This window comes from Vulpes lagopus, chromosome 13 (assembly GCF_018345385.1).
Source record: "Vulpes lagopus strain Blue_001 chromosome 13, ASM1834538v1, whole genome shotgun sequence".
Lineage (NCBI taxonomy): Eukaryota > Metazoa > Chordata > Mammalia > Carnivora > Canidae > Vulpes > Vulpes lagopus.
In genome coordinates this window covers 22,688,908-22,701,041 of record NC_054836.1, presented here as the reverse complement: position 1 = coordinate 22,701,041, position 12,134 = coordinate 22,688,908, and the positions used below count along the sequence as shown (strand labels likewise).

At 41.2% G+C, this 12,134-nt stretch overlaps 1 protein-coding gene and 1 long non-coding RNA gene across 3 annotated transcripts in view; one reads left to right on the top strand and one right to left on the bottom strand.

The window, feature by feature from the left end:
- The window catches only part of LOC121474922, a 49,773-nt gene that overhangs the window by 6,114 nt on the left and 31,525 nt on the right, over positions 1 to 12,134 (bottom strand). Inside the window, exon 2 of the long non-coding RNA XR_005983582.1 lies at positions 2,442 to 2,523. This is a non-coding gene — a long non-coding RNA (uncharacterized LOC121474922). The remainder of the gene's footprint in view (positions 1 to 2,441; positions 2,524 to 12,134) is intronic.
- Positions 1 to 12,134, top strand: part of COL28A1 (collagen type XXVIII alpha 1 chain) — a 162,057-nt gene that overhangs the window by 139,724 nt on the left and 10,199 nt on the right. For both annotated transcript variants that reach the window (XM_041728092.1, XM_041728093.1), the window contains 2 exons: positions 285 to 839; positions 2,389 to 2,546. In XM_041728092.1, coding sequence (XP_041584026.1) covers positions 285 to 839; positions 2,389 to 2,546 — 713 coding nt within the window. The remainder of the gene's footprint in view (positions 1 to 284; positions 840 to 2,388; positions 2,547 to 12,134) is intronic.

Genomic DNA, 12,134 nt, shown 5'->3' with positions numbered 1-12,134 from the left:
TTTTAATCTGAGAAATTGGCACATCAGTGTTTGGTATTTTATCCTCTACAGTGTTTTGGTGGGTTGTGGTGGTGGTGTTGCAATATATTCTCTTTTAAAAAGTCAGATATAGAAGCCAGAAGAGGGACAGCTATTTGCTGTTAACACAGAAGAGGAAGGTACTAATCCAGGCCTCTGGTGGCCCGCTGCCCCTGCTGCTCCTGTCTCTTACCAATCTCATACTAATCAGTGACATTCTGACTTGGCATTCATGCAATGCTTCTCTCTCAACATCCATCTTTTAGGTTGTGGGCCCAAATGCAAAGAGACTCCTCTAGAACTGATGTTTGTGATTGACAGCTCAGAAAGTGTGGGGCTAGAGAACTTTGAGATCATCAAAAGTCTCGTGAAGACCCTGTCTGACCAGGTTGCTCTGGACCTTGCTACAGCCCGCATAGGCATAATCAACTATAGCCATAAGGTGGAGAAGGTGGCCCATTTGACACAGTTCTCCAACAAGGATGACTTCAAGCTGGCTGTGGACAACATGCAGTATCTGGGGGAAGGCACCTACACGGCCACAGCTCTCCATGAAGCCAACCACATGTTTGAAGCCGCAAGGCCCGGTGTAAAGAAGGTGGCCTTGGTCATCACTGATGGGCAGACTGATAGCCGAGATGAAAAGAATCTGACGGAAGTGGTGAAGAGAGCCAGTGACATCAACGTGGAAATATTTGTGATTGGGGTAGTGAAGAAAAATGATCCAAACTTTGAAATGTTCCACAAAGAAATGAATCTAATTGCCACTGACCCAGATAGTGAGCATGTTTATCAGTTTGATGACTTCATTACCCTGCAAGGTAAGACTCAGTGCCAGGGGAAAGGAATTAATCTTGTTCTTCCAAGTACTGCATCACTGGATTATCCTGACCAAAAAATGGAAATCAAGAAGAGGCTAATGAGGCTTATGCCAACATTAAATTGAATACATAAACTTCAGAAGGCAAAAAACATTTAGCACTAAGCCTGTTTAGAGAGTACAATCTCTTGTCCTTATTCATTTGGAATAAGTGCTGAATTGGCCTTGGAGGTGATTAACTGGGCTGTCTATGGTCGAGGACATGGTTGAAAAGAAAGGGTAGGATCTGGATTATTGCTAAGACTAGTTAATGTTTAAAAAAATTACCCAACTTACATAAGAGATGCAGGAAGCCAGAGCAAGGCAGAAAAGAACTATGGAATCAAAGTGAATTAAGAAGTGAATGATAAATGAAAGAAAATTATGGCCATCTAAAGAGATGAGAAACACAAGCAGCAGGGATTATTTTATTCTAGTCTCTGTTCTAGTCTCCATTCTCTGCTCTTAGAAAATATGAAGCTAATGAAGCGTAAACAGGTTGATATCAGGAATCTATCTTAAAGTACCATATTGTGAATACTCATCATACAGTCAGTGCCAGTCTGATGGGTTTCCCTTTGCTACTTGACACTGTCACATGAACTGATGCTTCTTCCCAGGGAAGCATTCTAAGACACTGACTCATCTGTGATCGTAACATGGTTGCTAGTGCTTCACGGTGAAGTACATTCCAATTCTTTGGCAGCTGAGAACTCATCGTGGCAGGGGCCACATCCAGCGAGCTTGTGAAGTGGGTAAAATGTATGCTCCACATGTTTGCTTACATTTGGCTTCCATTTGGCCCCATCATTCCTTGACCATCCGTCTGGGAGTGGGGGGTGATGTGTCCTAGCTCAAACCTTCCTTGCCTCGTGCTGTTCCCAGCCTAGTTTGGGCGCTGGCAGCGCACACCTGAAAGGTAGCATGCCCTGCTCAGAACCTTCCTGCTTTCTATTTCTCCCTTTCTCTAAGCCTTTTTCCCCTTAACATTGCAGGATGACCGGTGGGCTTAGTGGATATAGTCAGTCTCACTGGGCTGTTACTGTGTTAAAATGACCAGAAATTTTGCACATTTCAGAGACATTGTATTTTAATAATTAAAGAGCTTTATCATCTTAACCAGGGGAATTAGTTATTCATTCCAGCCAATGAGGGATATATTTTTGGACTGGCTGGCCTTTTGCTATCTCTGAAACCATAGGTAACTGCCTATTATTACTCCTTATGGGTGGGACCTACCCCTTCCACAGAGTAGTTCAGTTAACCGATGCTTTGGATAGCCAGGATTTAAGTGATTCTTTTGCCTTCATAGGCTGTTGTACATTATTAAATTAAACTGAATTATTTTAGATGGCCTCTTATGGATGATCCCCAAATGCTTGAAAACTTAGTTCACCAAGCAGGTGACTTCAAGTGATGGGAAAGTGACTTTATTTTAACGAGAGCATGGACTATCTCTTTAAACAGTGGTTCGTTTTATCCCCCCTACTTTTCTACTTCTCTTTTAAAAGACACCCTGAAGCAAAAATTGTTTAAAAAAAAGTGTGAGGATTTTGATTCCTACCTCATTCAAGTTTTGGGTTCACCGGCACTTCAACCTGGATTTGGGACATCAGGGGAAGAACTTGGTGAATCCACTCCAGAGCCTCGGAAGGAAATTTCAGAGACTGTAAGTAACTGTCTTGCTTAATTTGTGAGCTTGAAATTGTGTGTTCTGTTTTACGTCAAAGACCATCTTGGCCTGCACTGTCAAGAATCAACTGAGGGATGTGTATTTTCAAGTCCTTGGCTATAAATAGTAGTACTTTTGTTTTCACATTTCTAGTTCTGAAATAGCTCTGGGGCTTATGAGCATGAATATGAGATTTTTAAGTATTTCCATATTTAAAAGTAATTATTTATTGAATGTTGCAAATAATGTATTTTTTCCAAATAATATTTTTATAGTATGCCCCAACCACCATCAAAGGAATTGTGTACACTAGAACAGATTAACATGACACACTATTTGAATCACCCAGTTGCCATGCTCTGCAGATCCTTTTGTACCAGGCCACGAATCCCCCTCATCCATCTGTGGTTTTGCTCCCCATTTTGCACCCTCTCAAGTTTCTTCAAAGTGTGCATATGCTCAACCTGCCATTTTCCATGTTCCAAGCTATGTTCTTGCTCATTTAGCTTCTACTTCCTGGGCTCAGAGTAGAGACTGGGTGGGAGGCCATGCATGTATCTCGTACAAGGTGGGTGCTCTGTTTCAGAGCTCATCAACCACACATGCATGAGAGAACTACTTCCTGAATGTATGGAGACAAATGTGACTGTCCTCATAACAAGCTTCTGGGCACTGACCTCAGCCAATCAGGTCAAGAGCAAAGCTTTTTTAGGTGAAAATTGGAAAGTCTCTCATAATTACTGGTAAGGGAGTGCTGTGCTCTTTCCCCACCAAGTTACAAGATCTAGACTGATCTCTACAACACATAAGGACATCCTCTAGCAAGCAGGCACACAGGAGTCATGACCCTATTCTGTGTGCTCAGTCAAGTCTTTGTGCTGTCCTTTTGTGAAAGGACATGAAAGATTCATTATGAGCAAGTGCAACAGTATTTTAGCATCAGGATTCAGTTAACTGTCTAGTTGGACTAAAGCTGTCGGAAACCTCCAGATCAGTAGTTGAACCCAGGACCATTCAGGAATCAGGCGTATGTTGCCATTCCTAAGGGGACAGACTATAGAACTCGCTGGATTTTTATCCTCTGTTCAAAAAGGGGCAGAAAAGTCTATGATATATTTTTATTTGATTAAATACTGACTGACTCCAAGATGGGAATTCCAATTAGAGCAACAGAATATTCCTAGATTGTAGATTGAAATTCACATACACATTTATACCACATGGTCTATATCAGGGGTCAGCAAACTCTTTCTATAAAGGGCCACAAAATACTTTGCTGGTCATTTGATCTCTCTTGCAATTACTCAGCTCTGCCTTTGAAGGGCAAAAGCAGCCACAGCCAACACTTAAGTGAACAAACATGGCTACATTTGGATAAAACTTGTTTCTAAAAACAGATGAAAGCTTGGGTTTGGCCCATGGGGTTTGCTGATCCTGGTCTTCACTGAGCATTTAAAAGTAAATTACAGACAATAAAGTACACAGTTTGTCTCCTTCTGAGCATGCAGTGCTCCTGGGGCCTTGCCTACTTGTGTGACCTACCACTTTTGCCCCTGTCCTACTCAATCTGTCCCTTGTGAACATCTCCTAGATAAGAGTAGACTTAGGTTTCATCTAGCAAGTGTCACTTAGACCCTGAGCTCTCCTTATAATCAATGCATTCCATAGTATATACTGATTATTTACTGCTTACCAGTGGGTGGTTCTTAAGACACAGTTCCTGCTCAAGAGAAGTCCATGGCCTATCAGGGAGATGGATATATACAAGAATTATTAAGAACTTTAACAAAGCTGTAGATGAAGCACAAGAGACGTTGCAATTAATTTCAGAGTAAAAGAAGGCTTTCCAGAAGAAGTGACACTGAGCTGACTTTTAAGAATAAGTGGGAATTTCTCATGACAAGAGTAAGGGGAGGGGTATTTCCAGCAGAAGGAACATGTGGCCAAAGGAGGATTCCAAAAGGCAAAGCATCTCAAGACATTAGGAAAAGTTAAGTCTAATTGGAGCCTGTGGTGAGTGTGGCAGGATGGTGAGTGGTACAGTGGGACAGTCAGGACTAATTATACATGCTTCATGTATCAAGTGAAAGAGCTTGAACTTCATGTGTAGGGCAGGCAGCCGGGAGAAAGCAGAGGAGTTTCTAAAGCAAGCATCATATGGTCATGTCTGGTTTGCAGGAGGAATAATCGTGTTGCAGCACAAAGGATAAATCAGAGGACAGGAGACTGAGCTGAACTGTGAGGTCTTGTACTCATCTGGGTGAGAGAGAATGCAGCCCCCGACTAAGGCAGGGAGGTCAGAATGAAAGCAGGCATGGATTGGAAGCCATTTCTGGGGTTGAGTGAACAGGATTTAGTGACTGGATGGACTGGAGGTCAGGGAGAGGTTAGCCAGCTGGGTTTCTAACTTGGATTTGGAGTGAACTGAAACACAGTCTGCTGAGATGGAGACTTAGAGGAGGCAGGGTGGGGGGTTTTGAAGGAAAATAATGAGCTTGAAAAAAAAAAATAACAAGCTTGGTTTGCTCCAGGAAAGCAGAGGTGCCTGAGGCACTCTTCAATGCACTTGTGACACAGAATGAGGAACAGTAAGTACCTTTGCCCCTGGTATCATGACACGGGAAGTTAGATGGCCCTGAGAGACAAGCATTGTGACCACTTTATGGCAGGTGAAGCATTCTAGGAGTTGTGGAGGGCAAAGAGTAAGAAAAGTGCATCCCAAATAGTTTGGATTTAGAACACCAAGAGCCACATAGAGGGAAACTTAGCCTCAGCTAGGTCTTCTCCGGTGCCTCTAACAGAGATAGGGAAGCTTGCAATGGACTTGAGCTTCCTGGATGGCCCTCATCTCTAGACCTTCTCACTCTGGCTCTCTTTGCAGAAGCACCAAGGCAAGACTGGATTTTATTTTATTTTTTAAAAATTATTCATGAAAAACACACAAAGAGAGGCAGAGACATAGGCAGAGGGAGAAACAGGCTCCTGTGGGTAAGCTGATGTGGGACTCATCCCAGGACCCCAAGATTACGACTTGAGACAAAGGCCACCACTGAGCCACCCAGGCATGCCGGCAAGACTGGATTTTAGACAATGAACGTTCCCAATAGATTTTAGTCTGAACAAATATCTGTGCATGTATATTCACAGTTGTGTTTCTCATATGTTTATATAACGTGTACACACACATAAATACAAAAGCATACTTAAGATCCACCTTTATCTAAAACTATAATTACAGTATCCAAACATGTAAAGTTGATCTGTCCAAACTTTTCAATTCTCTGATTTTCCCCAAGCCTGCCCTAGGCAATACTGTCAAACAAACCATCTCAGAAGTCCTACTTCCCTTTCCGTGTGTCTCTCTTTCCTTTCTGTATTGCCTCTACCACTCCTTACAGCATCTAAATCTCGCTTTCCTTCTTCCTCTTCTTTCTATGGAAATCTGTCCTTAGAGAAAAATCTAGTTATTTATACTTCTGTATGAAATCTAAGTCAATGGGTTTCCACCTCTAGGAAGGACTTACATACTAAGTCTTTTATCATATTGTGGAATGAACTTGAGGTACACTAAACATCTGTGCACAGGTATGTTGGGAAATAGAGCAGACGGATTTCCCAGGTTCTACTAAATTTGTAACTCTTCGGTAACCCCTTACTCTGTTGTTCTTTCAGGCCAGTCTTGGGAAGCTAAACATGTACATCCATTCTACTCTGTTCCTCTCCTGAAATCTCAGGATAATTTACACTTTGTATGGAATGTGTTACGTTTTACATTGTTAATAATTATTTATGTATATACCTCAACTCTCCTAATGGACTTAAATACCTTGAGAATGTGATGTGTCTAATTAAATTTTGTGTCCCACTCATGACTTAAAAATATGCTCCATCTTTCACACAGTACATACTTAGTAAATACTTACTGACCAAATGAGTGCTCTACCAAATGTTAGGCTAAAAAAGAAATCTAAAACTTCTTTTCAATGAAAGATATCAATTGTACGTTTAAAAAAATCCTTATCTTTTATGGGAGTAAAAATGTTGGCACTCATGTTCCTTTATTCTTTCTGGGTGTAGTCAGTTAGGTTAAGATTTCCAAGGTATAAATGGGAGTGGGGCAATAAAATTAAGTAAATATCATTTAGTCAGACCAACTGGTTATATTCAGTCCATTAAGCAAATAAGCATATTAATTTCCTGCATGAAATAACTTTTTGTCATTCTAAATGCATTAATAAAGTAATGTCAAAACACAGCTTGTTTATTCACTGGAACTGGTTTCTTGTAACAATATCCTAGTTCTTTTTCCGGTTGAAAGAGTAGAACAAAAAGAAGCCCTGTCTATCCTTTCCATAAAGCTTCTTTTTGTATTATAAAACTTTGTTCCCTGATTGCAGATAACTTAAATAACTGGCAGCAGCGATATGTTCCTCTTAGTGGAAAGGAGGCTGTGGGATTTCTAGGCAGAGTGATTCCACAACAAGCCAGTGAAAGGGAGAGTCAAAACTAGTCTGGGAAGGGTCCCTGTGGGTAGCTCCACACCAAGTGGAGACATGTGGTGGAGGAAGTGGGAGCTGTGAGTCTTCTCCTTGCCTTCGTTATCATCAGGACATGTAGTCCAATGTGAGGATGCAGGCCCCTCATTTCCATGGAGGAAATGTATACCTTATTGATGTAAATGACAGGAAACTAACACAGCAGGCTGACTGCTGGCTGTCCCACCTTCTCATTTAGGGAAATTCTCTCTCTGGTCCCCATGCCACTTGCATCATTTCTCCCCTCCTGTCATTGTCACACAGCTGCTCCTAGCTCCCCATCTCATTTTCACCCTTGTTGGCTCTCCCATCTCTTGCCCTCCATTCCCTGCAATATTTATTCATTCTTACTGCACCCCGAGATCTTCTAGAGTAGGCTGCTTCTGAAATGGGCTCCTCCTGGCAATATTTTTAAAAACCAGAACCTGGGTAGGTTCTCACTTGATACCAGAATTGGATGTGTCCCTTGTGTCCCTTCATCCTACAACATGACCCTAGGCTCTATCCTCAATTCTGATGTGACACCTTTTAGTTTCCCACCTGTGCTCTGAGGCCCATCCCCTTCTGCCTCTTCCAAAACTCAGACCTTCTTCACTGTTGTACCAGTATTTCCTTTCCTGCCAGTATTTCTGACTCCCTCTCTGTTCTAGCAAGTAGGCTTCAGATTTTCCCATCTAAGAAAATCCTCTAACCTCATAGTTCACGTCCACCTTTTATTATCCTATCTCTATCTTTTTATTATAAAATGATTCCACAGGCCAGCCTCAGCTGTCTCTGCCTCTCTGTCAAACACACACACACACACACACACACACTCACTCCCCTTCACTCTCCTTCCCTCTCTCTCCTTTCACATTCCTCACTTCCATTCACTTGGGAACACCTCTGAAGTCAGGCTACTGCCTCCAATATACCACTGAAACTCTGCTGGAACAATGATGAGTGATGTCCTAATTGCCACATCCTCATTGCCATCCTCTTACTTATTTTCTCTTTTGCGTAGAATACCATGCCACTCCTTTCTTTGGTTTTGAGAGTCCTCTTTCTCCTTGTTCCCCTTTCAGCCTTGTTAGCATTCTCAATTGTTTTTGGGGTTTCACTTTCTCTGTTTACTCCTTAAATATTAAACTCTTCACTTCTCTAAGATCTGACCTTAGCCTTTTTCTCTTTCTTATGTTAACAACTCTCAAATCTGCCTCCCAGTCCAGACTTTTCTTCTGGGCCCCAGATTCATATATTTGATTGTCTGTGCAGATCACATCCTGGGTGTTTTGCCGGCATTCAACATGGAATTTGTTCACAATTCAGGTCCTCCAGATTGCCTTCCATAGGGGGATGGTCCCACCAACCAGCCAGGCATCTGACAAGACACCTGGAATACATCTGTAGCTCTATTCTTACTTTTTCTTCCCCAATCATTGGTATTGTCTTCTTTGATCTGCACTTCTCATCCCTCTATCCATGCTATCAACTCTTTTCTCCTCTTCCATATCTCTACTCTCTTAGATTGAGTCTGATAATTGTCTATATTAATAAATATGTTCTCAAAACTCTTGTCCTATCTCTCTTTTCTACATCCTATCCAGTTTATTCATTACTTGTTGATAGCATCATTTATTTTTTACTCTTAAAAAATAAGTAATATTTTTTCTATATATATAATTCCATTTGGCTGAATTACCTTTAAAAAATCTGTGTATAATACAATGGCCTATATTTTAGCTTGGTATTAAGCCTCCATGGTGGTACATTAGGAAAAATAACATAAATATTTGAGTATATCTGTATTTTCTCCTAATGTCCTATTCAGGTAAAATTTTAGAAGTTGCTTGATCATATTACACTCATTATTAAATGAAATATCCTATCCAAAGGTCATAATCAATGCTTTTAAAACACATGGACTTTTCAAACTTTCAAAAAAACTTGAAACTGAGACTTGTGTTAGTTTAGGCTCTCCACTGACAGGAAAACTAAGTTGATTTCCTGAAATCAGACCTTGTTATTTGTAAGTGACCTTGACTAAGCCACATATATAGATATGGTCATATTGATCGATATTATAATTTATTTGTTTATAAAATAAAATCAATACTCTCTCATTGTGGTGGTCAAAAAACTCTCAAATTCTTGATAGTTTGCATAACACTGCATAACAACTAATATTAGTATTGCTTAGTGAAGTTCTATATAAGCATCATATATTGCTAATAATAAACTTATTACTTTAGAATATAAGATGCTTCTATCTTATGAAGGAGGAAAAAAATGCATTGCAGACTGATCTAGAAGAAATATTCTGGACCTAGAAGTCAGGAAACTTGGCTTGTATTCTCAATCCTGAAGCTAAACATTTTATTTCCTTGGCTCTGTAGTATATACGTATTGGGGGGGGGGGGCAGAAGGAGAGGGAATGAGAGAAGCCTAAGCAGGCTCCACACTGAGCACAGAGCCAGATGTGGAACTCCATCTCATGACTGAGGTTATGACTTGAGCCAAAATTAAGAATCAGATGCTTAACAGACTGAGCCACCTAGATGCCCCAAATTCAATATTTTTTATTACTTCAGAGATGAGGATGCATCTATTTAATGTGTTGTGGCCTTTTTAAGAAGACTTTTCAAATTTATACTGTATCTCACAGCGAATGACATCTTAGAAATGAAATTTGACAACTGCCTGACATTGGGTGAATCATCTATTTCTTGTGGTTTCTCTTCCCTCATTTGCAAAGTAAGAGATTATTGCTAGGCTCTTTGTCCTTTTTATAAAAATATGTGATTAGAAAGAACAATCAGAAGCATTTACTGGGCAATGCCAGAGTGGAGAGCATTATACTAAGGGAGGAGAGGCTTTAGCCAGATTAAAATCCCGTAGTCCACCCTCTAGCACAGCTGCAGGCCATCAGGGGAGGCACACAGCTCAAACTTCAGGTGTTCCTGTTAGTCCGCAGCAACTTTAAATGCAAATAAAGAGCATCAGTTTAAATATGTGCTGAGAGACCTGGCAACGAAGTGTTGTCACCTGGAAGGAGTCAATTAAGGTTGGAAGCCTAGAAACGCAGGCACCTTGCGGGCCCTGGCTGTAGAACCAGCTGGCGGGAGCAAATCCCCCGCAGCCAACCTCGAGAAGCTTGGACCCTCAGGCTGGGAAAAGCGAAGCCTGAACCCGTGGGCTAATGCAGATGATCATTAGCACTCATTCCGAGAAGACGTGCCTCCCACGTGAAGGCTTGCTGTAATATATCCAAGATTCTGGGTGCTGGATTCCGAGGAAAATGTTTGGAATTCAGAAACCAAATGACCTTTTGGAACAGTGCGGCACCTGCTAGTGATCCCCCGTCAGCTCATACCCTCACATCCCCAGGGGCCGCTGGCCATCGGCTTTCTTCTCCTAAAGACCTGCTCTAAGGCCCAAAGAGACTGACAGCGTCCCATGTCCCATCTGCCTGTCCCGCTGCACGGAGCAGCCCTGGACTCCAGAAGCTGGCCCCTCACGGGCCTCTACTTCCTCTTCCGTGTCTCTACTGTGGGGAGCCCCTGCTTGGAGCTGGGACCACTCGTTTCCTCCAAGGCAGGCCCGTGAGCTGATAGGACAGACTAGTGTTCCCATTTGTTCTCTACTTGTGCTCGGATAAAGTTCGGGTGCTTGCCTGTGTCTTCAGTCTGGTCCTCCTCCTCCTCCTCTCTCTCTAGAGGCAGTGACTGAATTTGGTGTGCATTCTGCTGGGAAAGTTTGGAGCTGGTTAATTTCCACTTTTAGAGATAGAAATCACATCAGGGTTTAATCTTATCTTACTTTAAAATGATGACATTAGGGGCGTCTGAGTGGCTCGATGGGTTGAGCATCTGCCTTTGGCTCAGGTCATGATCCCCGGGTCCCAGGATCAAATCCCGCAGCAAGCTCCCTGCTCCATGGGGACCCAGCCTTTCCCTCTGCCTCCCTCTCTCTCAGTCTTCTGGAATGAAGAAATAAAATCTTTTTAAAAAACTGATGACATTAAAACCTAAAGGAATGGAATAATTTATCCCAAATCCTTTCTCTCCTTCTCTCTCCCTGTAACTCATTCTGAATTTATCCAATGCTACTATTTGCTGTTCTGTGCTATAAAGATTTTTAAAAAGAAAACAAAAAGGAAAGAAAAAAGGGGAGGGAGAAAAAGGAATGAGATGAAGATGAAGAAAACCGTGGCATGGTTTAATTTATCTTATCAGGGAGGTGATGGTTACACGTGTGAAATGGAAAATGATAGAAAATAGTGTTGGGCTAGGGGCTAGCTTCTGTATGGTCAGGGCCAAGGAGAGGAGCAGTAGGAGGTACTGTGAGACAACTGGAAGGGGAGCGCTGGTGCTGACTGGGTTATTGGGTGAGGTTTTGCTGCCGGGACCAACTTTCCAACAGAAAACAAAAAGCAAATAAATGTTTAAGAAAGGATATTGTTGTTATATATTGAAATATAGTTATGTAATTCAATGGTATTTTATGGTCACAGTAAAATAAATGGAACCATAATATATTAAATTCAAAAAACATTAAAAACCAACACTACAAAAAAAAAAAACAACAACACTACAGCATTTTTTTTTTGTTTTTTAAAAAAAATGCATGTAGGAAGAGGATTGAGCTAAAAGTACACCTGAATGTCAACAATGATTATTTCTGGGAGGTGGGATCCCTTGTGATTCTTATTTTCTTCTTGTTGCTTGTCCAGATTTTCTAAATTCCTCTCAATTAATGTTTGTTTTTGTAATAAGAAAACTATGAAAATGGCAAATCATAGTGATTATGCATTTGTTTAAATAATTTGAAATCTCATGGAACCAAAAGATAAAATCACCCTCATTTATGAGAAAAAATTAATTTCACTTGTTCTAGAACCTGAGGTAGCAGTAGTAGTCAAAAGCCCCAAATGATGCAGTGACTGAGGAAGAAAACACACACTCCTAAACTTACAAGTGGTAAAGAATAACTTATGAGGCCTTAAGGCTTGAACAAGGTAATGATTTATAGGCCAAGTTAAGTCTTTTAAGAAAACTGCTGTCCAGTGAAC